Genomic DNA, 25,762 nt, shown 5'->3' with positions numbered 1-25,762 from the left:
GAAAGTGAATATGTCAAGTTGCAGGTCCTTAAGGCCAAATGGCTTAAGTACCTTACCATTTTATTAAAAAAACAAACAAACAACCCCCCGCCCAACAAACTGTCATGAGATATTTATTCAGCCACTGCTAGTAACCTATAGGAATAACTTCTTGTGTTAAATGCTTCCCTTATACCCCCTTCCCAAAGGCACTTTAGCGGACATTGTTTCAGGCACATTCACACACACACACACACACACATACACACACACGAGCAACGGCGTGCTGTCTGTGCATCTATAATGTGCATATAATTATAAATTTATATTTAATATATATTTAAATACATTTGTAAGGAAAAATTCAATACAATAAAGCAATGGGCAAAAAAAGGGGGGGAAACTGGGTGTAAGAACTCCTCAAGTATATGCAGAGCCACCAGTCTGCTGAATCTCTGTTGGTCAGGCAGAGTGATTCTCTGCAACCATTGGCAGGTCTGTTTCTGGTGGTGCATCCAAAAGTCAAGGTTCTGCTAGGCTAACAGATGGAATTCTGTAATAAAAGGTTCCTGGTGCTCTTGCAGAGTAAGTGCCAGGAGGGTGGGGACTGGGTGTTGGCCTTATTCACCTCTGCCTGCCCGTGCGCACGGAGAGGCTCACCACCAGAACTGACAGGGTGACGGCAGCCGCTCCGGTCCTAACAGGGTCCCTTACTCCATCAGAGCTCAGAGGGGCCTAATGATGAGCACCGAGGCCACTTCAACAGTACTGCTTCCTAAGGCATATTCCTCTGAAGAATAGAGACTAATTCATGACATGTGGCAGACACAGAAGTAACTGAGGTTTAAAAATGAAACCCATCTTGCTCCTATTTTTTAAAGATAACATCTTTCATTTGATAGAAATATATATTATGTAATATTATAGAACCCTATAATAGGGGTATGGTGAATGCATGTTTTCTAGAAGAATTGATCAAATGCAAAATTTAAAAGTGCCTTTTTATGTCTGTCTTTTCTGATACTTTCCCCTCCAGATCCCTGTACTAGTATAATGCTGGGGGGAAACAAAACAAACAAACAAACCCGGAGACGCTACTTCTCTTTCTAGCCATGTAGCATTTGTCTTCTCTAATCTACAGGTTTTCTCAACTAGAAAAAGGAGGAGGCTGGCCTAAAGGGTCTTAGAGGACCCTCCAGATGTATTATGATTTTCTGAATATCATTTAAAAGCAAAAGAGAAAGAGAGAAAACCCTAACTTTGTCCAGAGCAAGGGGTAGAAGAAGCCACTTCCCAATCCTGGGAGCTTCTCTCCCCTTTCCCTTCCCTCCACAGAAGGCACTCGATCCTACAGCTGATAACACTGACTTGGAAAGGCTCCAATTCCAGTCCTGTCTCTGATCCAGTCCCACCCCTTCTATTTTCAGAGGCACCTGCTTCTCAGTCCAGAACGACCGGCTAGTTAAGGAGAACTGCCCGCGAGCTCACCAGAGTGTCCATTCAGCTTCCGCGACAGGAGCATGTCCTCCGTGATGTAGATGCACATGTCCGGGCTGACTTCCAGAGACTCGTCGTTCATCTGCTCCAGGTCCCTGGGGTCATCCACCAACATCTCTATTTCTGACACAGAAAAAGGAAAGGACATTTATGACATGAAGGGAAATGGCCATCATAATTCATAGCCACATTCTGAGGGAGACCATGTAATCATTCATATTTTAAAATAAATTGGCTAATGAGACTGTACAACAGTCCACTCTAGGGAACAATTCTCAATTAGATGCCACTTGTTCTCTTTCTCATGGGACTGACGTGTTATGTATAAGTCTTCTAAACGACACAGTCTGACTCAGTTACTGTTTCCTCTTTAAGAGAGAAGAAAAGCTGTATTGCCATGCTGCAACGACAGGGCAAACTGAGACCGATGGGCCACTTGCCTAGTGCCAAGGCAGATCGCTGACACAGAGAGAACGAGCAGTTCATGAAGCTCCCCACTGCCCACAGCTGCCTGCTCTCAAGGCATTCAGTGACTCATCTGAGATCCACATGAATCCTACAGTAACCAAATACACATTCTGTAGTTTTCCTTAACAGAGTCAGTATCTTTTCCCTGAACCTGAATGCTATAGCAATTAGTTAGGAAAGAAAAAGAATAAAAAAAAGATGTACATAAATGCTAAGTGTGGCTGATACGGGCTGTAGGTCTCCCCTGACTTCCTTAGCACAGAGTTGGGCAGCCAGGTGCCATGTACCCTTTATACTCCCCAGCATTCCGGTGACATGAGCAGTATTTAAGAAATCCTAATTAAGCAAGTGGCCTGGGCTCCAATATATTTCTTTCTTTTTTTCTGGTACAAATTCAGAACATTTATGCCACTATCGTTAAATCTAGTCTGTGTCTGAACCAATGCTTATTTCATCTGGAAATCAGAAATGAAGACCCAGGGGGCTACAGGACTAACTTCCACTCACTTCATATAAACTGCTGAAACTTAGAATCCACAACCATTCAGCCCTGTGGTGGCAAAGGATCGTGACTACAAGGATGTTTTGTTCATAGTAAAACACAAACACCTCAACCAAGCTGTTGGGGGAGATGGCAAGAAGACTCTCTATTATGACTACTTAGTTGTTCTCCAGATATTGATTCTATAGAACTAATACTTGAAAAAACACTATGCGAGAAAAAGAAGAGAGCCAGTGAGGACGAATCAGCACTGTTGGCTTGGAGGGCCTGAGGGAAAGGTTACCATCGTCCTGCGAGTCCTCCTCCAGCCGGTCCTTGCCACCGCTTTCTACCCCTGAGGTGTGGGAGCTGCCGTGGCTGGTCATCGAGCTGCAGGTCTTCAGCTTGCGGTGGATGGCACTGCCGGAGTAGCTGTCCTCCGGCCCCACGTCCCGGGGCTTGGTGTCGGCCTCAATGCCCGACGTGTGGGAACTGCTGTGGCTGGCGGTGGAGTGACGAGACAGGCGCTTATGCTTCATGCTGCCTGCACTGCTCCCGCTGGCCCGGGAGCGCTTTTCCAGCTGGTCCATGTCAAGGTCCAGGTTGTCGCTGATGTAAGATTCCCGGTACTGCTTCTTCTCTGTGCGGTAAGGAACACCCGTCATTATACTCAACCAAGACAGAAGGAGCGGTTGGTGAGCTTAAGTGAGTCGTCAGGCCAAGAACAAGCACAATTTCACACTCAGAATCTAGTGCCTGGAAAGTGGTCCTAATTCTGATAGGCTCTTCACTTAAGAACACTGCAAAACGAATAAAAACCAGGACAACACATTTGAGGGGACTACTTAAACTACTTAAAGAGTTTTAAAGCTTCAAACACTGTTGAAGAGTGCTACTTGACCGACCACCTCTTGTCAGCAATCTGTTATTGGTCCACAGTGACATAAGTTCAGCAAGTGAGAATAAGCATTTAGAAAGTTTTAGAGCAATGTGACATTGTCATGACAGCCAATATGATTTTGTATTTTGCAAAAGTATCGGTCCACAGGAGATTAGAAATTTAAAAAATGTTGTCTTTCCCCACAGATAATTTTAGAAGCACTGCTACAGGAGACTTTAATAAATATAATTATGCTAACTGCCATTGATTTTATTTTTTCATTTGTTCAATTGAGCCCATCGTTTGTTTAGTTCTAACTGTCGAACACAATGTAGAGTAAAACTAGTCTTCTGAGAATTTCTTTCAAATAATTCTAAAATTTAGATGTTCATTAATGAAGACTGCTTTTCTCCATTAGGCTGAATTAGTGAGGCTCAGTCATCTATTTAGAAAACATAGTAATCACCACTGGTTTACCATGTGGCCTCTGACTGGTAAAGACGTTCTTTAACAGGCCAGTGCTGCTCTTTAATGCAAACACTATACAGGGAAGTCCCTTTTATCAAGTGCCGAACTAGCCATTATTACACTAATGCACAAAGTTATAACTGACACAAAAATACCATTGTGTGCTTCACGTCAGAAACTGAAAACAACAAAAAAACAGTTTAACTTCCTTATATTTTTAATACTGATAAAAGTAACAGATTAGAACAATGATGAAAAATGGAAAGGGTATTTGGAGAATGTTAAGTTGACATTATCTCAGAAACTGCTAACTAGTAGACTAACTAGATTCTTAGGGGGTGATAATGAATTTAATCGTCTTGTTTCTTAGTTAAGTAAAAAACACGTCCACTGTTGATGTCTGAATCCAGCTCTGAAGCATAATTGCCACAGGCTCCCCAGAGAGGGAATGAGCATCAGAAGAAAGACAGGCTATGTTTTTCAGGGTGCATAATAGAAAAAATGCTCGGAGCAGGCTAGGGGTACACTTCTGGGCTCTGGCCCATTCACGTCCATTCTAAGGAGTCAGGCTAAAGCACAAAGGCATGTGTGTGTGGCCACTGAGAAAGCAGACTAGAACTGGACATCACAGCCCAACACACACATCACTGAGACAAAAGAGCATCCATCCCATTTTTTAGGGCCAGACTGGATTCTAATGATTCCCATTCTCTGAAGGCAAGTGGGGTTGAGATGAAGATGAGAGCTAAAAGTGTTTACAAAATTCTACAGTTTCTACTTAATAGTTTCAAATAATAGATAGCCATATGACCCTTGGAAGGGTAGCAAGTGAAGGGGGGGAGAAGTAAGAAAAAAAAAAAAAAGAAAAGAAAGTTTCTATAGGGTGTTGGAATTCTAAGACAATTGGGAACTGTAGGTGTAATAAAAGCTTTTCTACCTCTTTACAGTCCTTTTAGTCCTAACTTTCTGGTAGGTTTAGAGCCAGTCCTGGTTCTTCCGCATTCGCTAGCACACCCACTGGCAGACAAGCCCTCAGTGGCTGGCTCTGTTTCCTTCCGAGTGAGAACTACATCACTCGTGGGTGTCCAACACATGTGACCCAGGATGGCTATGAATGCGGCCCTACACAAAATCGTAAATTTACTTAAAACCTTTTTTTTTGTTCATCAGTTTTCATTAGTGTTTGTGTAATTAATGTGTGGGCCCAAGACAACTCTTCTTTTCCCAGTGTGGCCCAGAGATGCCAAAAGGTTGGACACTTCTGACTGACCCTCTGCAAACATTTAAGAAGTTTCACACCATTCAGTTACAAACTGAGGGAAATGCTGAAGTAATTCAGAAATTTAGTATAATAAATGCAAAATGCAGCCTACCAGTCACCAGTGCCAACAACACAGCTGGTCAACATGTCAGTGTTCCTTTATTCCCTCTGAGGTAAAAGCCCGGAGACCCCAGAGTTTTCCATACGTTATTTTAGTATGTAACATAGTTGGCATGACTTCTGGGTAGATGACCTAAGAATAAGCTCTAGCTACTGAATAAAGTTGGGTTAAAATTTTTTTAAAGACAAAGGCATTTCTTCTCTTCTAAACACTGTGGAAGAATTCCTGTGATCATTTTCTACTATAAAATGCTAAAAAAGTATTTCAGACAAGCTAACTCTAAATTAAATTTAATTAAGAAAAACAAGATTCTTTTTGTGATGTTTTGCTGAGCGAGTGCAGAGAAAGGGCTTTCTTAAAAACAAAAAACAAAACAAAACAAAACAAAAAAGACGGAGCCCACAGTGTGGGTGAGATAACAGGATTAGACCAAGGCTGGTCCAGCGAAACTTAATTTCAGGTTTTCTTCGGACCTGGAGGGATCTCTAAACAGAAGTTGTTAAGTATGATTTCTTTGGAAAAAGAAAAAAAAAAGATGTTCCCTCCAAATTTATCTGTACTTGCCCAAATAAAAAAATTCAATTTATAACTTTTTCACCCATTCCTTTATTGTCCTATACATGTACGCCCCCATATATGCACTTGGTACTATGCTTGGTAGTTTACCTCAGACTGTATGGTTCATCACTTCTCACAGGCTCTAAAAAGCACCCCCTCAAGTCACCTAAACAAGAATTTACTAAAATGCTGCTGGCAGAGAGCTGACCGAATAAATGAACTTCTCAAGGCACCAATTAGGAATGAGGCTGACTTGGCAAATGATGGGCTCTGCACCTAAATAAGACACCTACCTATTCTCCCAAGCCTCCCTGGCACTCTGTCCCATCTGAATTCCTTTAATATTCATGTCAGCATCGGAGAGACGTATTTGTTATAACAATGAGTCATCACAGGGAAGAACTGGCAGTCTGGCAGGGAGGAAGCCAAAGCACCCGACAATTTCACCCATCCTCTCCAAAGACACAGTTTGGTGGCAGACAGTGGGAACTGACTCATGCTCTAATCACTACTCACACTACAGTGACATCTCCAAACTGGGTCTCATTTAGACAGAGACAGCTTTTGAAACATATCAATCAGATGTGCAAAACTCTGTAAGGGTTTTTGCTTGTTACGAGAATTTGCCTTGTTTCTGTAGGAAAGGTGGGGACTGAGAGGTCAAAATCTGCTTCAGACATGGACCTAAGATATGAATCTGCATCCTAATGGTCATACAAATGCCTAAAATCTACTAATCCAATTGAATTACCCAGAATTAGCACAACATGAACTTGCAAAACAAATTGAAGACATTAAAAAAAGAACCCCAAACAAAATATGCAAAGTAGTATTTTGGGGGATCAGAAGTTGGAGTGTTAAATGGACAAACTCCAGGGTGCCATGACTCAAGGTAAAGGGTGGACCATGAGCTTAATATTGTAAAGCTGAAGCCTGCTATTAGAGTGCCCATCCCTGCCTTCCTCTTCTCCATGTGTCCCCTTTTCAGGGCCCAGGGTTCTGGGGCCCCCAATAGACCGCTTGATTCTGTCTCTGTCTTGGCAAAGCCCCCAAAGGACGGGCTGATAAAATCCTCAAATAAGAATTTCTCTCTCCTTTGTCATTCTTCCTAAGGCAGCCTTGGGGGCTTCCCTTGCAGTCAATAAGAGAGACAAGAGACATTTCTGTGGCACACCTTATTGGAAGGAATTTCAGATTGCCCGAAGATAACAGAACCATGGTGGATCAGGGTACACACTGAGCTCTGAGATGCAGATAAACTTGACATGAACCCTAACGTGGTGGCTTTTTGCAAGGATTTTCAAGCTAAGCGTGGGATAATTTAAAGAGATTGTGCTCAAGGGTTAGCTAACTGAATGGGATAACCTCAGCTATTTGGGATAGGTATGGTTGGTGGCTATCCCTTGCCTTCTGAAATAGAGCTGCGATGGGAATAGGAATGCTGCATTAAATCTGGAGAGGCCCAGTCCCCAAATCCCACTCCTCAGGAGTCCAAAGCCCCAACTGATGGCAGCTATAGAGTAAGGGGTCATGAGTGGCAAAGGCATCATTTGCTTCCCCATTTGAGACCCTGGGATACCTTCATTTTCCTCCAGCTTCCGGATGTGGCGCAGGACAGGCTGTAGATTCATGTAGAGGCGGTGGCTGTTGCTCAGCAGCTGCAGGAGGTGTCTGGAGCGCATGGGGCACCCCGTGTAGTATATGAGCTTCCTGGCTGAGGGCAAGCCATCTGGCAAGATCTCAAATTTCTTTCCCTGTGGAGGGAAAGCATAAATCACAATTGGGAAGAAAAGCCTTTGATTTGCCAAGGTCTCCTTCATTTTCTATTTAGTAAGGAAAACTACAGACTCAAATAGAAGTGCAGCGGATCCTCAAATAATGTTGCTTTGTTATAACATTGATGAGCTGCTGTAGAAACTTAACTCTTATTTATGGAAATTAGCCTATGTAAAACAGGTTTCATGATCTGTCCTTTTGCTTAAAGTTACTGGATCTACTGATGACTTTAAGTGACGACTTAACCATATAAAGCTCCATTCAAAATTTGCTGAGATATAAATTACTATGTTCCCTATCAAATACACCACAGACAGAGGATTACCAAAAACCCTCTGGGAAAGACCCTCAGGGAAGGGTCTAGGGTCTAGCAAGGGTCTTCTGGAAACCACTGACTGGGTTTCTCTGGCTGGTCAGGCCACTTATCGTACATGACGGAGAAGAGAAGGGTCCATCCTGACAGTACCATCAAATGCAATTCCAACAAATTCTGGAAGTGTAAGACATTCAGATGCTTGTTAAACACTTGCCACGCACCGAACACTGCGCTAGACACTGAGAAAATAACAGTGAATAGGACAGACAAGGCCCCTATACCCCCTTGGAGACACATTTGAGTGGGGCAGATGGTAAATTAACACATAAAATAATTATAGTTTATGATAAAATCTGGGAAGGAAATAAATAGAATTATGATAGTGAAAAATACAGGGTACCTCTTTAGGGTTTAGAAAAATATGTAAAACTTCTCTAGCTGGATAAAAGGGGTTGGAAGCTAGAGAGACAGTGGGAGGGATGGGACAGGAAAGTGAAAGAAGAGATATAGGCAGAGTAAGTATCTATCAAGAGAGATATAAAGAATCTCATCCTTTAGGTCTAGGATCATTTACATAAAGTTGAGGTCAAGGGTGAGAGTTTGGCAGAGCTCCTTATAGTTATGGAATATTATGAATTTCTTTCACTTTCCCATCAATGAATAGTGCAGCAGAATGACAAAAAGGAATATTCCAGACTCGATGATTCTTCTCAGCCAGAGGGGAGAAGTACAGCAAAGAGGGAGGCATATTCTAACTTGGAGTCAGTACAAAGCAATACGGGTTTCTGTAACTCAGACAGGGATGGAATTTTTCACCTCTGGACTTTTAAAAAAACCACCAGTGGATCCCAATGCTAGAAAGGTAATAACTGATACTTAATGAGCACTAAGCAGATATTATCTCATTCATCCTCACAATAAGTCTATGGAGGAGAGCTAAATATCCCCATTTTTAAATGAAGAATCTAAGGCACAGAGAGGTTAAGTAATTTGCTCAACATCAGGGCTGGGCTGGCTGCAAGAAGACTCATCTGGGAAGTCTGTCAAATTAGATTTCCACTCTTCCAACCCACAGCCACTGAAGCAAAAATATCCTAGGGTAGGAGAATGAGGCACAAAAATCTGTCTTCAAAAAGCTCCTCAGATGAGTCTGATGCAGAATTAGATTCAGGAACCCCTTGTCTAGGACCTGTAAAACACTCAATTTTATAAATGCATTTTACTACTACTTAATTTGGGATATGAAAGGGGCAAATATGGTAATAATTTCCTCATTTTCAAACAGCTCAGATCCTTTCACAAAGAGCTGGAACAAAAGAGACCCCCTGAGGAGGAGGCAGGTCAGACCCCATTTAATGTATGAGTAAAGTGAAACCAGATTGAACTGTGCCCAAGTAATTACAGTACTGTAAAGTCAGGAACAGGTCTCTTGACTAACAGAGCAGTGTGCAATCGGTACCCAAATTCTATCCGGCAATTTAGTCCTTTGTTTATACAGACCATCTTCCACACGGGAGAGAAGCCCATTTGTACCTTCCTCCTTTCTTTGTGTATTTTTTCAATAATTTTTTAACAAATTATGTATTTTAATGACTGCTGGATAAACGCACTATTAACTGTAATTCTTTGAACCCTACTAAAAAATGTAGATAGCTGACAAAGTAAAGAAACAGCTGGAAAAATCATGAATTTGCTCTAGCCAACAAACAAGTATACTAGTCTCAATATTCTAAAAATAAAAGTATTTTTCCTGTTAAGAACTCTAGATGTTTCTTTATAATAATGAGTTTGAATGAATCAGGTATTAATAGAAACATCTTTTTATATCACTCTTTATCCTTTGTTCAAAAGAAGTAACTTCCAAAAGAACTGGCCAGCCCCCACATGAAGAGTAACTCACCCCAGGATTAGTTTTCTGTTTTCTAATCCTTCAGCTGTACGTTTTTAAAGTAATTCTATTTAATGACCCAATCTTGTACTTTTCTCACTATATTTCTGCTGCAAGTAGAATAACTTAGGGCAGCGTGGTGAAGACCAGGCACACAAAATAAAATTAGTAATTTATTTTGCTATAAGATGGTTTAATTTTAGGTTCACCACTGATGAGTGACAAGGATTATATAGTACATGTATAAGAATATAAAAAAGCTATCTTCATTGTGAACTTTTAAAAAACATTAACTTTTGTGTCTGGGATAATATTGTTTTAAAAAACAAGTAACAACAAAAATCCATAAAAACAAACAAGTGACTAATTTATTTTAGTCAGTAATTTTAAACTTACCACAAACACCAACTTTCCAACATTTGTCCAGGGGAAATCATAAAGTAACTGTTTCTCTTCATCTAAATTCTGTGGAAAGAATTATACTGCATATAGAGTTACTGATGAAACTGACAGACACTAAAATGGCTCCCATTTATCTCCCAGAAAACTAAAATACATTAATTAAAATCTGAAAGAGGTCTTCAACTCTCTTTGGAGATCTGCAGACAGTAATTAAAAGATTAGTGATGTAATTCTGTAGCTTCTGGTTTGTGAGTGTCTGCATTAACTGGCCCTTTTAAGGCAAACTTTCCTCTTTTGGCCTATTCCTAACTTTAAATAAAAGTCCAAAAGACTCAGGCATTCAAGAGATGAGATAAGGTACTCAGACCTTCATAGCTGGATATTTTGCCTACACTAAATATAAGATATCCTTATATTCTCCTAGGCTCACAGATAGAGGTTATTTTATCCCCCTTGTTGATGGCTGTGGGATGGCACCATCCCACCTACTTATTCCAGGGATAAGCTTTATCGGAAAGTATAACGGAAGTTAAAACATCTGGTCAGGTACTGTATTCATGTCATCTTTACACAGTTATAAATGCCCCAGGATAAAAGAGTAGATTTTAAGTCACACACAAAATGGACATCTATCAGTTACAAACATGGGCCAACCTTTGGTTTTTTGTTTTCTGTTCTAGAGGAGTTACTACTAACAAAGTTTAGAGTGCATCACTTTGTCTATCCCACAGTGTCCACATCTGTGGTAGACAAACAGAAGTAATGAACAATCCATGGCCACAAATGGACCGGTGAGCCCATCACAGGACCACACAGGGACAGTGTCAATTAAGACAGAGTAGATGGGGGAAAAGGTACAGGGAATAAGAAGCATAATTGGTAGGTACAAAATAGACAAGGGGAAGTTAAAAACAGTATGGGAAATGGAGAAGCCAAAGAACTTACATGTATGACCCATGGACATGAACTAAGGAGGGAAGGAGTATGGGTGAGAGTGGGGGATGCAGGGCAGAGGAGAATAAAGAGGGAAAAATGGGACAACTGTAATAGCATAATCAATAAAATATATTTAAAAAAATTTAAAAATAATAAAGAAAAAGAAAGAGTAGATACTATTTGACACTTACTTCTCTCATTTACTAACCTGGAAAATCTGTATTCCCCGCATGGTCAATCCAAGGGTCAAAGAAGCTTCAATTTCCCTTTTATCCTGTAGGAATTTTATAAAAAAGTATATTTTTCTTCAACAATAAACAATTCAGTACCAAAGAAAAGAAAGAAATTTCAGAACTGGAAAGTGTTTGACTTGAAATAACTCTGCTCGTCCTTTGCATCCCTAGTTTTCTATAAGCTTTAAGAAATTCATAAGCACGTGGTAAATCAATAATGGTATACTCTGTATTTTTAAGTCCTTGAGATTTAAAAGTGTTTTTCACTGTTAAATCTGTTTTCATATCTGACAATATTCTAAATACTTATGTTTTCAAGAACTCCAGTAAATAAGCCTATTTTTGCAGCTTTTGCATCATTTTTTTTTACCTTCCACCTTATACTTAACCTTTTCTTAAATGTTAGCATTTTAAACATGTCACAGTTAAATTGTGAGATGCACTAAACTTCATATGTTTCAACCTGGGTACACTTCCAGCTCAGAAGCTAAAATTGGAGGCAAGCCTAAATATTTAAGGGTCTCCAATGAGGACAGGTAATAAAAGCTGTAAAAGCTTTATATTCCATGTTTTTTAAAAAATACTTATTTTTAAAATGTTCAATTATTACTTGCCAAAATGATATATATTCTATCAGCTAAACTATAAACTATAAACTATAATGTACAACTATCTAGGAAAAAAATTCGGCAATTAAGAATGCACTCAGAAATTTGGCCATGTCTTTTAAGTGCTTATCTGTAATAAGTGGATATAAAATATAAAGTTTAAAATAAAAGATACATAAAATTACTAAGTAACTATTTTTGCTATGAGATTTCTCAGTACAAGCAATAAATGAATATGTACAGATATGTATTATCTTTTGTCCAGTTTTCCCATGAACATGGTTAAAAAAATATTTTTGAGAAATGTATCCTCACCAGGCATAGAAAAGAGAAGACATGGCCTGTTTTTGCTTTTTGGGCTGTTTTTTCCCCAACAATATATTTTTACACCAACAAAGGCTCATACAGTAAAAGAAACCAATCCATCACTATGAGTTTAGGCCAATCATCCTTTCAAGGCTGTTCTGTTGCTTCTTGAAATGAGACTGTGCTCATAAAAACGCTGGTTGTGTGTGTACGAGTGTGCAATATTCGAGGAGGAGCACAGAATTCCTTTTCTCAGAAAGTTTCCTGTCCTTCATCTACCTTATTTCAACCCTATAACCAGGCCTTAAATGAAGCAGTTTTCATAGCTGCCGCTTGACTTCTCCAAAGAATGAAAACTCTGCTCACGAGGCAGCAATATCTGTTTCCCCATTCCACTCAGTTCCATTGTTATTATCTCCTTTTAAGAAGACAAGAGTAATTTTCTCTAGCAAGTAGAGGTATTACACTTTCAGTAAATTTGACAGATTTTTATACAAAAGATGAAGTGAGGATATCTACTTCACCAAATGATTCTTAATAGGAATTTTTTTAAATACTAAACTTTCTTATCAAATAAGAATCACTACTGTACCAGGCACACCACCTGGTTATTTCAGATTCATTATCTCGTAGAATTTTCTCAGCTTTGGAGTCATTCCCACTTAATAGATGGCCCAGGATTATATTTGGTTGGGGCCCCCAGTGATAATCAGTGGTAATACAGAGTTTCTAACTGATATTTGATTCCAAAGCCACACTCTTTTCAATGCATCACTGATACTTCCAATACATTTTAAAATTCTAAACTAACTGTTAAAATTGTTATTTATTTGCATTTTTCCTATAAATTAAGTGTCACAAGTAAAATATCTTAAAGAAAAAAATACCAACTCAGTCCTTTAGGAATTTAGCCAAGATTTTATGGAATTCAATTATGCCTGTCAAGGATGACAGGGCATTAACAACACACCCCTTGGGCATGAAAGAGAGGAAAAAAATGCCATCCTTTGGTCCCTTAGTAAGTTTTCTGAACCAGGAAGGATCATCACCAGCAGTATTTCCAAACTACATCCCAGTCTCCAAAACTCCAGTTATGCTAATCTTACTAAGAGGGGTATAGTGGCGATAATAAGCATAACAATGACAATGGTAACAAGTGCTTGAAGCACTTTTCATCCATTATCCTTTAGGTCTTCAGTAAACCTCAGAGGTGTTACCATCCCCATTTAACTATGGGGAAACTGAAGCAGAGAGGTTAAATAACTTGCCTAAGGTCACATGATAAAAGGTGAAGTTGGGAGTCAATCCCAGAAGTTAGGTGCAACAGACCACACTCTGAACCACTTCATCCCATTTGGTTTGAGAATATACCTCTGTATTCCTAAGTGGGGATTTCAGAGTTCTTACCAAAGATGTGACACTTAATGAAATAGGAGAGGAGTGGGGAGGAGGAGGCATAAGGGAAGAGAAGACAGACGATGATCAACAGTAGTGTGAGTGATTGGCCCCAATTGTTATTTGGGTGTGTGACCTTTGACCTCTGAAGAAATGAGGCTAGGGATACACAGGACACAAAAGAGGGTAGCAAACATCAGAGGCTGAGGGAAGCACACAGGCTGTTTGCAAACAGACCCTGGTTGAATCCTGGCTCTGCCACTTACTCGGGTTGTGGTCTTTAGTCTGTTTCCTCGTCTGTAAAATTGAAGATTATAGTTCCTATCTTACAGAGCTGTGAGGATTTTTTTTAAAAGGATAAACATACAGTGTGCCTCACAAACACAGGGCTCAGTAAACACCAGCTGACACGGTGATGCTCTTGTCGGTAATGGATACGATGCAGGCATGACTTCACTTTGAGGAGCATTAAAAACTACTGATTAAACAAGTTGCCAGAGTTACTCCCCTAGGCAGAAACGCAGATTTGGAAAGGAGAAAAAGAACTATTTCCTATCACTGAAAAGCCAGATTCACAATTTGCAGCCAGTGTTATCTCAGCATTGAACCATGGAAGCCTCCATCCCAAGCCAGAGGAAAAGCATCACCAACCCCAAGACTGACCTATGATGACAAACAGTGGGCTCCATGAAGCTCTGGTAAAAGCTCATTAAAATGTGAAGTGAGAAATTAAAAAAAAAAGCTTCTTGGGAAGGAGAAGGAAGTTCTTCTCAGAAGCTGCAGATGCACTGCAGCTTTGTACCTTATATAGTCTGTAGTAGTGAACGGCGACATCATCCAGTCGGACGGCCTCTTTGATATATTTAAGATGAGCCTCAGAAGCTGTCAGTGCAAACTGATCTTTGTGCATGTTTGGAATGTGCTTCAGGATGTAGTCCTTCCCTCTCTTGGAAACAACCTGTTGGAATACAATGGGTGTGCAATGCAGCATGTGTTGGAGGGATGTAAGTACCCTCATCCACAAATAATGAAAGGACAAGGACGTAAAATAAGTCATATAAACTAGCTAATGCCTATTAGAAAATTCCTACTTTTACTCTGTTTTCACCATTGGTTATGTTACTAGGCTGAATCAGCTAATACCAAACACTACAAAGTCAGTTTAGCTGTAGTACTGCATATCTAAGAAATCACAAGAAATGGCAAAAATATGTTCCCTTGGCTTTAAACTCACCAAGAACCACCGCCCCCCCCAAGCCAAAAACAAAACCATGCAACCTTGCAAAATTTTTGTACACATCATTGCTTATACTCGCAAATTACTGGTACCATGAAATACATCTCCTGTCAGCACATCTTCAGGTTCTGGATCCTACTTAACTCTTCTAAAATTACAGCCACAGAGTGGGAGGTTCTAAATGTTAATCCAAAGAAAGCAGGAGACCGTGAGAAATTCTCTGAAATGTGTGGTTTTTGCCTAACAGCCTGATATGAACAGTCTATTTGAATACTTACGAAAAAAACAATTTCTTTCATACATTCATTGCAATTCATTGTGCCTGTATTTTCATCAGCCAGTAGCCCGAGCTTTTAGATGTCAAAAATACATAGTAACTAGCAGCTGCTGGCTTAGAAAAAGGTGTTGATTAGTTAAAGGGCCTACCTGATTTCATAAGGATTATACAATGAGGAAAGAATTACACAAAATAAGAGTGGTGTTTAAAGTCATCAGAATAAAAAATTAGAGAATTTTTAGTTTTCAAATGTTTTTATAAATACTGACAATTTGTTTCTACTGAATTAAATATGATAAATTACCAGCCAATTATCAAGTTCTGCTGAGAATTCAAATTACAGATTTTTCTTTCTAGATGCCTTTTACATGGAGATCATCTCTATCTGTGCTTGTCAACCTTTCTCAGGTCAAAGGACACGGAGAAAATAGTATTTGGTAGGGCAGTGAAGGAGTGGCTTTGCAGATCCAAAGGGTTGAGGACACTGGTACCTGGGTGCCCCAGGTGCCATGGCACACTGATTGGGAAGCCCTGATTTAAGTGACCAAGGTTCAGTGAGTACCTGATGATAATTAGGGAATGTAAAAACAGGCTAATTTTGGTCCAGCTTGACACCTTCTGCAGTTTCTCTTCCAATAACTGAAGCACTGTCAAATGTCAATTAGTCAATAAAAACATATATTGAGCACCATACTGTTAAGTGCTGAAGAAAGAGAAAAGCTTAGGTTTATGCCTGTCCTTAAGAACATACCAAGAAACACCAAGTGTGCTGTGGGTACGGAAGAGAGCGGGCAAAATAAGATGTAAAACCCAGGGTTCTGCCGAGCCCAGAGGAGGGGTGCTGGGCACCTGGACAGTCTATCACAGAAAACTACACCTGAACTGAGTTGTGGAAGATGAACAGTAGTTGGGGGAAACAGGGAGAAGGGCTTCACAGGCTAAGAGAATCGGAGGAAGGAAAGTCAGACTGTGAACCACCACAGGTGTGGAGACACAGGAATTACTGGGTGATGCTACAGCACAAAATTCAAGGAGCAGAACAACAGAATGGGATCTGGAAAGGCTGGCAGAGACCACATCCTGCAAAGCTCCTCAGTCATGCTTGGGAGCCTGGGCTTCACTCTGCAGGTGGCGGAGAAGCCTTTGAAGGTTTGAGTCAGAAGCAGAATCAGTGCTGATGAGAGCCAGAACCTGGGAGATGGGAGGAACGACAACGGGGAAAGGATGCAATAGACATTTAGGAAGTTGACAAAAATACAAGAGAACTTTTCTTTGTAAGCTGGGTGACGGGTTATCAAGTGTCTGTATAAGACGATGCGCTGGTTGACTGGATGAGATGGGGAGAAAGATGAGATAAGGGAGAGTTCTGAATGACTCTGGTTTCCGGGTAACCAGTGGGTGGCAGTGCCAGTAGCTGCAGTTAGGAACTCAGAGGTAGGGATACACAGAATTGAGGTGGTGGGAAGATGAATCTCACTTGGCACATTTTGAATTTGAGAAGAGAAACCTTTGGGTAAACAGCTGTCTCATGGACACAGAGGAGAGGTGGTTATTAAAAACATTCTACTGGATGAACTCTCCCAAGGTTGGGATGGGTTAAGTGTCAGATGCAGCTGAGAAATTCAGGAAAAGAAGTGAAAAGTGTTCATCAGTGACCTCAGGGTCAGCACTATGAGTGGGGCGGTGGGGAAAGGCAGATGGAAGTGGGTCGAGGAGTACATGTGGGAAGTAAAGAAGCTAGAAAATCAAATATACATTACTTTTCCCAGAAGCTTTACTGAGAACGGAAGGCCGGAGAGGCAGTATTTCTTTCCCTTCTTTCTCGCCTGAGGACAGGGCAGTGTGAACCAAACATGTCATGTGTGTTCTGAGTGAAGGAGAGTTAGTCTGAGCAGAGGCTACAGGTACAGAAGAGAGAGAAGTTAGAGCAGAGACCTGGAAGAAAGATGGGAACAGGTACAGAAGGGGCAGGTAGAGAAAGGACGGCTGAGACAGTTCATGCTGAAATAACCCTAAATGTCCTTGTTGAAGTGAAGGAGGCGGTGGTCAAAACACGCAGTTTACTTACACAGAGGGGCCCTGACTTACGATGATTTGATGTACGATGGTTTGACTTACGATGGTGTGAAAGCAATACCCATTCAGTAGAAGCCATACATCAAATTTTGAATGATCGGTCCTCTCTTGTGATGCTGGGCAGTGGCAGTGAGCAACAGGACCATGAAGTTAAATAACTGATTTACCAGCAGTTTTTGTTTTAGTTCAAGGCTTCAAACATGCTTCAGGCTGTTTTCAAGCTTTCTGCTGGGTTTGTCCACACTGGGTGCCCAGACAACCATTCTGACTTTCATTTTCAGTATAGTACTCAATAAATTACATGAGATATTCAGCACTTTACTATAAAACATGCTTTGTGTTGGATGATTTTGCCTAACTGTAGGTGGGTGTAAGTGTTCTGAGCATGTTTAAGGGAGGCAAAGCTAAGCTATGATGTTTGGTAGGTTAGGTATGTAGAATGTGTCTCAACTTACGATATTTTCAAATTACAATGGGGTTTATTGGGGAGGAGAAAAATGCTGATAAAATGAAGAGTAAGGAAGAAGATCAAGGCCATGTAAATGTCAAAAGAAAGCTGGCAAATTCCAAGTTTCACCATCTTTAGAATGGACAGCAATCACCTTCTGCATTAACTATCAGCTGAGAGTATATCAAGAGATTGCGGGTACCATGCTCCCAAGTGTTAAATTTATATTTAGGCATCACAAAGGGTTTCACTAGCCATAAAACATCTGGGTTCCCATTTCTTGAGCCAACAAGAGTAGCAGCATAATCAACTAGGAACGTGCTAGAGAAAACACTAGAATTTGAAAACAGTGCCTACCCAAGATGGGAAGTAAGCCTCCGGCTCAAAGTATTTTCCATAGTGTTTATTCCTTTTGAAGTTCCCAAGATCAGCCTGCAGGGCAAAGGCTGCCAGCAGGAAATAGGCCTCCTCTCGGAGCACACACTGAGAATGAAGAACTTGTTTTCTCAGGTGCCAGTAATAATAGTATCTTGCTGCTCTGTCACTAGGAAAATAAAAGAAAACAGAACGCACATTTTGATGGTACAATCCAATGGCATGTAAACAGAACCCAAATCCTGCTACCCATCTGCTGACAAGGGCTCTTCTGTTTCTGTTCCCTCCTCTGCCCTCCCTCCCCACTCACTGAAAAAAGGGGCGCCTGTAGGGAACACCTGGCTGCCGCCTCCCTGCATTCTAAGTCAGACTACCCTCACTGAAAAAAGTAACATTTCTTAAGATCTGTAACATATGATTCATTCAGAGACTAGAAAAAAGGTCTGAATCATTCCACTCTAATATGGTAAACATTTCATGAAACAAGTATGACAACAGAAACCTAAGCATTTGTTGTATTAAAATAATTTTGTTACACTAATGCTATACGCATAACATAAAGACAAATCTGAGGGGACAATCTTGGCTTTAATGTTTTGCTACTCTTTTTTGTTTTTCAGCTGAGTACATTACAAATACTCTCAGGTCCTTTTAAAAATGTTTGTTTATATGACTGTCCAGAAAAAAATGAACTATAAATGGTGTGTTTTTTTCCTCTCTCAGAATGAACAAACTGAAAAATGCTTACCTTAAATCTTTTTTTATTAAGTGTATGTTACTTTACGGGTGTGTTTTAATAGGCACATGTTATGACAATCATGCTACTCCTCAAAAACGGAAAAACTACTAGTGTGCTCATTACCATCTGCTGAGGTCAGAAATAAGTATAGTCCCCATTAAACATGCTGAGTAAGAAGTGCTGACTGGGAAAAACATGGTCAAGCTTCAAAAGATGTCAGAGGCATACAGGACGCCTTTGTGATCCAAGTAAAAATGAAAAAAGAAATGCACGTGTCTATTTAATGCACTTATTTGCCTCCCTATTATTTAGGTTGAATGTTTACCTGACATTCACAGCTCATTAGCTGATGATAATAACATATGGGTTTATTTTAACCAAGACCATGTTTAAGTATAAAGGGTTTAAAAATAAAGCATTTAACAGAAGCACAATAAAAACAAACAAAAAGAATAAAAATAAAGCATTTATGTAATTTTTTTCCCCTTGGGACAAGGTACTTTTTGGAGCAATTCTTTTTATAGTGCTGACCACTCAGTGTTTGGACTAGTTCATCCCAAGGGAAAAGGGCAGAAGTATTGGCATAAATTAAACATTCATTAGCCCTAGGGGGTTAATTAGTGGCTAAATAACATATTTTCTTTCTTTCTAGTGCATTCCATACTTAGTAGGTAAGCTGAATAAAAATTTTATATAAACTGGGAATAGCTAAGAAGTTTCTCAACTCTTTAAAAAATTCTGCATGGGTTAATATATTTTATATTTTAATGTACAAGCAGCAATGATATAAATTTTAAGAGTGAAGATACTAGCCAAATGTATCTTTGTCTCTTACATGGGGTACATGGGGTTTCTCAAAGTTTAATTATAAATAAGTAAAGCACCAAGTTCACATTTTTAGTATTTTCTATCAGCCAACAAAATCACCTCTGAAAGTTTCAACTGATAAACCTGCATTGGAAATAGTGAATTCTGAGTTTGTATCGTGAGCAAAGTGTTGTTCACGCAGCCACCTCCAAAAAGAGAATCAATTGCCCTCTCTCACTAAACTGCATCAAAGATTCTCCCAGGATGACTCCAATGGGTGTAATCTTACCTTTAAAGTTACTGCCAAGAGCAGAAGCAAGACCCCCAAAGTGAAAAGAAGACCAGACTGAGTAACAACACCCAAGCATTTGTACGGGAGATGGTCCTTCCTGCTGTCCCACTCCCCTGCCGCCACCGGAAGAGAGTTCAGTTCTGTCATCAATTTCTCCACACTACACAAAAGTGCTAGTTCTTTCTTGAATGAAGTATCTTTTTGGTGAATGATGTGTTATGGAAAATGTGGAACACAGAAAATATGAGCCAGTGACATTGCTAACATTTTCATCGACAGCCTAACATGGTCATTCACTCAACAAGTATTTACTGAATGCGCACTGTACCTCTGTTGTAGGACCTGAGGATATGTGTATGTAAAAAGATTAAAAAAAAATAAAAAATTCCTGCTCTCATAGAATTTATAGTCTAGCAGGCGGAGATGAACAAGCATGAGTACTTTACTCAGTTTTATAAGCACTTTACTTGGTTTATTTAATATTGGAAGATGAGTGCTATGGGAAACGAAGGTTTGGAATCCCTCCCTGTCCACACACCTGATCAGCCTGCCATTTTCCACGTAGTACTGCACACGGAAGTGGATGATCATAGGGGGCCCAAACTGGTCTATACCCTAAAACAAGGACACAGAAAAATCGAGCTCTTGTTAGTTATGCCAACAATGGATTTCAAAAGTAATAAAATACCATTCTTTACAAGATACTTTTTAAACACTGAAAGGTTTTATTTACTTCTCACGAGTGTGGCCTTGCAGTGGAAAGACAGTTGTCCTGTACGGATGCCAGGTTCATGCACAACCAGGAAGTTAAAAAGCATCTTTACTGTATTTGATACTCATTCACTATAATGCCAATGACAACATAAGGGAAGATAAAAATAAATGCCAGTGGAAATTTCTAGCTGCCTTCCAGCTCCTTTCTCAGCTCTGTCCCCTGTGGTGACCATTTGCTCCTCATTACAAATGTTCTCTTGTTCCTCTGACATTCCACATACCAAATTCTAATATGCTGTTTGTTTATTTAGACATTCATGCTCCTTACTTTGTAGTTAGCTTTGAAGTAGCCTTCCACTTTATTCCATGAATTCTTAAATACAAATTGGAGGGTCTAGGATTAGACACTGGGGATTTATTCTTGATGTACTAGGGTGACCCTGAAAACACTAGTGCTCCCCCATGTAGACAGAATTGATGTTTATTAAAGAAAGGCAACCAGAACAATAAAATAACAAAGTATCAAATGTAAGGGTAGTAAAAGCAGATTCAAAAATTGCTAATAATACTAAGAATGTTAGTCTTGACAACTAGATAGCCATGGAAGAGGAACATGTACTTCTTTCATGCTTCTCAATTTCAAAGCATTACCTCATGATTACTGAAAAGTTATCCAACATTATGTCAGCAGATGTACAAAATCTAGTTATATGCTATAAGCTATTAATATTTCATTAAAGAAACATTTTAGAACTTAGAAAACTCATTTCCCTTTTCCATTTTCTCTGCTGTATAAAATGTTTCTGGTATTTTTAATGTATAATAGCTAAAATAAACCTTTAAAAAATCAAGATAATTTTGCTCATAAATGTAATCTCACCCAAGTGACTTCGTATTGTCGTACCTTGCTGGCCTCTTTCTTCCATTCTTTTGGACAATATTTATAAAGCTTTTGTGACAACTCCATATACACATGTTCATTATCTGCACATTAATTCAAAAAAGGAGACAAGATGATAAAAAAGGTTAGATTTTTTAAAAAAAGAATATATACAGAAACAGATTTTTAAAAAGTCTCAAGATCTGTGAATGTACTCTGAATTCACATACTACCGAGAAAATGCACCAAGATGCTAGGACATAAGCTCTGTGGCCCAGACATTAACAAGGTTCTTCATGAATTATTTTGCTTTTGTAATACAGAACACATACTATTAAAACATGTAATAGAAGAAATATTAATTTCCTACTCTTACTTTTACTTAGTTTCTAGGGTCATTACAGCTTATGGTCTAACTTCCAACACTGTGGGAGTTACTTGGGCTTTTTATCAACATGTGCTTTTGTTTGGCTCACAGAAAACTGGTCTCACAAGTACAAAATAATGAAACAATGCAGAAACACCATCTCAACTGCTATTTAAGAAATTAGAAAACACTGATGATAATAGCATATTTTCAAGTGAGGAGCCTGACCCATGCTTTGTGAAGAACAGTCCTTAAGTGTTCATGTAAAATACAGCATGACAAAATGATAAGCCATTACTCATACGGCCTTTGGGATTGATTTTGTGGGAAGAGGAGAAGAATCTTATGCAAAACAAGAATGAATGCCAAAATAGTTCAAGATGAACAGAAAATAAGACTGCTTAAAAACCCATGTAAAAATGATCTACACGTGTGAAAACAAGCTAGTAAAAAACATTAAAAATTTTCAGACTTCCCAAAGAGAATCTTTTAAGATTTATTTCCTAAGAAAAGCCTTCAGCATTCCTATCTTGTACAAAGTTTTTAATCTTTATTTTTTTTAAAGTTTATTTCTTTTCCTCTAATCTCACTAAGGGGGCAGGCTCATGGACAGTGATACATAAAAATGTACTCATTCTGGAAGGAAAGTCTGTCTGACCACCCCAATGACAACATATTTGACCACGCTGTCACTCCTGACTAAATGCTGGGGTTCGACTGGAGAATGCCATAAAAGAGGAAGGGTAAAGCCACTCTTTGTCTATAAATGACAATGTTAAGTCAACCAATTTGAATGAAAGGGATAAGAAAAAGTCCCACAGGAGGAACAATAAAAGGCTTCTTCAACCCACTTATCAGACCAATTTACACCACCTCCCATCTCTCATGTGCTACTGATTAAACATGAAATGGACAAGACCAGACAACCTTCCCCTTGAATCTGATGTGTTTTTGGCTTGAGTTCCCGTGTGAAGAAGCAACATCATGAAGAGAACTGAGACTGTTCACCATAACAGAACATACATATTTTTAAAGTACCACTGTCTCTGCCATCTGACAGTTTGACTGGAGCGTTCTTCTTTACAAATTCTCAAGCACACATCAATCTTGCAAAGAGGGTGGCACAGTAATTTCCATTTGACATGTGAGGAAACTGAAACTGAGGAAGTCAAGTGACATATCTAAAGCTACACAGCTAGCTAGTTGTAGAGTCAGAATCAGAACCAGGTCATTGGATTTCTATTCCAATGTTCTTTCACCATATTACAAACTCTCTTTTAAAAAGAACATCTTAAAAACCCTTACTTTTTAAATTTAAGGCCCTGGCTAGGTTGGTTCAGTGGACTGAGTGCCGGCCTTGTGAACCAAAGGATCACAGGTTCGATTTTCAGTCAGGGCATGAGCCTGGGTTACGGGCTGGGTCCCCAGAGGGGATCATGTGAGAGGCGACCACACATTGATATTTCTCTCCCTTCTTCCCTTCCCCTCTGTCTAAAAATAAATAAAAAATATTAAAAATTTAAAAAAAATAGAAACTTAAGGAAGCTGTAAACTAGTTTTATTAGACTCACTTTTGAACAACAAAGATAAACAGTCTGGCTGTAGTTGTAGTAAGAATGAATTTCGAGTATAAAGTAAAAGTGAATTTACTCAGGATCTATAGGGCAACTTATTTCCTCCCAGACTCTTTTCTGAAAGAACAACTGAGGTAGGTATGTGCTAATACAAGGATGAGCTAAGTAAGCATTTGTGTTTTTATTGCCTTCCCAAAGGAAGCAACTTAAGAGCAAATGGTTGATTCACTGATTCCTGGTGTGTGTTCCCTGGTCTGGTCTCATGTGAAAATACTACTGGAAACAGCTCACATTTTGGAGAAGGGCCTTGTTTACTGGCTAATTGTGATATGCTTTTCCACCTGACAGACCTAAGCATTTTATGGTACTAACCAGAGTCAAGATATCATAAGCCTTTAAATTTAAACCAATTCCAATAGTAGAAAATAACTCATATCCAAGTATTAAACATAAAAATGTTTCATAAAAAATTCTTCTTGAAAAACTGAACAAAGATAGATTAAATTAGAAACATTTTAAAATATAAATTGAAAGAAGAAAGCTTATAAGGAATAGCCATCCCAGGTAAACCCTGGGAACTTAACTCTAACTGAAGTGTTAGGGGGAGATGAGTCCTTTACTTAAAAATCTTCCCCATATAAAGTATACAGAGGAAACTAACCTCACATCTCAAAGTCATGTATTCTGACTGGAAAAAAGAGAAGGGTAAGAAGGGAAAAACAGAAAATAAGAGTAAATTAATTGATCACTGTTATATAGTCAACTGAATTAGTCAGTTCTATTACGTCTACATTTCATGCCAAAAATTATAAAACAAATTGAATTACAAAACATTGAAGGTAATTTCCTACTAGCTCCAGCTGCTCCCTCTGTTCAAGAAAACAAAATTGAAGCTTGGTTCATTAAAACATAGAAAAGCAAACACATAAAATCCAGACTCCTAAAGAGGAAACAATTTTTAAGTTCAAACTATAATAAATACATGATCTAAGATTCTAAATCTTGTAAAAAATACACAAGAGTTAAGTTTAAAAAATGAATACTAGAATAAAAATAATGATTTAAGTTACAGCTATAAAATGTCATTTCCTTAGGACAGTTGGCTAGGTCCAGCAGAGATGAGAATAAGACTTACTCTGTATCACACTGAGTCCAAAGAGGTGGCAGTCCTTTAGCCTGAGCAGGTCACACACCTGGACCAGCAACTGGTGACACAGAATTTTAACCTGGAGGAGGGAAAAAAACACAACTTGAGATAATAATTCAACCAAGTCCACACAATGAACCACAATGGGCAACTGAATGCATCCTAAATGGAGGCCTTGAAAGGACAGGCTGACACCAGCGAAACGACCGTTGGTTTGCTGCAAGGACAGCAGAGCTGATCTGAGGCTGTGTTTCAACAATGATGATCCCAGGACAGATTCCAACAACATGGAAACAAAGTACCAAGGCAAGCTTATAGAAGACTCAAAAATCTCATGATACACAGGCAAGGCCTCAGTCTTAACCCAAGGTGCATGATAAATATTTCAGAAGAAAACTCAAAACAGCCTACTCAGGTTATCAAAAGTTTAAATTTGGCAGCATTTTTATAAGGAATGTTTTCCTCTTGATGGTCTAAGCAAAATACTCATATACTGTATGATATATGAACTCCTAGCTTTTATTTATCTTAATTAATGATTTTATTGTCTTGTACCTTTTAGGTACCTAAACCAGGTTCCCTTTCTGAATTCTTATATAATTCAAATATCATAAAACCACATTAATTTAAAACTCTGGGAATACATTATTCTGAAAAGTCACATGTTAAATGATAAAATAGTCCTTAAAAGACAGTTTTAAGACTTATCAAATGTTTAATGAAGTATTCTGGGGGATTGTAACTGTGCTGAGCCTACCTTTGTTGAATTCAGAATCACTAGAACTTAGAGTTGTAATTGACTTTCAGAGACCAAAGCAGTCAATTTCTTCATTTTGTAGAAGTAAAAAATAAAACCCAGAAAGCTTAAAGTGCCAAAGGTGGTAACTCACAATTTTGCTCATTTGTGTACTATAACATTTTTATATGTGTATATTAAAATATGTGCAACACCTCTCTAATATGTGGCATTTCACCTCTCATTTGTACTATCACTTGCAAATGCTATCTTTAATGATAGTGATGCCAATTTACAGTTTTAATAATTATAAAATCTAAATCAGTTAATTCCGAGTTAACAACTTTTTATCATTCCTTAGTATGTAACTCAGATTCAGAAAATAAAAACATGCTGAGATTCCTTGATAGTTAACAGGCAAAAATTCAGAATGGTGAGTGACAAGTGGAGTTAAGAAAAATAAGTTTACTGCTCTTCTCCACATTCATTATTAAATGGCAACTAATCTGAAGCACCTTAT

The 25,762-nt window shown here is 39.0% G+C and overlaps 1 protein-coding gene across 3 annotated transcripts in view; it reads right to left on the bottom strand.

Annotated features, from left to right (window-relative positions):
• Positions 1–25,762, bottom strand: part of FRMD6 (FERM domain containing 6) — a 72,331-nt gene that overhangs the window by 6,130 nt on the left and 40,439 nt on the right. For 2 of the 3 annotated variants that reach the window (XM_045823279.1, XM_045823278.1), the window contains exons 3-12: positions 24,495–24,585; positions 21,419–21,522; positions 20,363–20,439; positions 17,969–18,155; positions 14,376–14,531; positions 11,240–11,305; positions 10,090–10,158; positions 7,293–7,467; positions 2,730–3,065; positions 1,468–1,599 (exon numbers count right to left, since the gene is read on the bottom strand). In XM_045823279.1, the coding sequence (XP_045679235.1) occupies positions 1,468–1,599; positions 2,730–3,065; positions 7,293–7,467; positions 10,090–10,158; positions 11,240–11,305; positions 14,376–14,531; positions 17,969–18,155; positions 20,363–20,439; positions 21,419–21,522; positions 24,495–24,585 (1,393 nt within the window). The remainder of the gene's footprint in view (positions 1–1,467; positions 1,600–2,729; positions 3,066–7,292; positions 7,468–10,089; positions 10,159–11,239; positions 11,306–14,375; positions 14,532–17,968; positions 18,156–20,362; positions 20,440–21,418; positions 21,523–24,494; positions 24,586–25,762) is intronic. The other variant, XM_045823280.1, reaches the window with a different exon arrangement.

Source organism: Phyllostomus hastatus, unplaced genomic scaffold (genome assembly GCF_019186645.2).
Source record: "Phyllostomus hastatus isolate PE091 unplaced genomic scaffold, TTU_PhHast_1.1 phas_scaffold_501, whole genome shotgun sequence".
Classification (NCBI taxonomy): domain Eukaryota; kingdom Metazoa; phylum Chordata; class Mammalia; order Chiroptera; family Phyllostomidae; genus Phyllostomus; species Phyllostomus hastatus.
The sequence above is the reverse complement of the archived record's forward strand: the minus strand, read 5'-3'. Positions and strand labels throughout refer to the sequence as shown.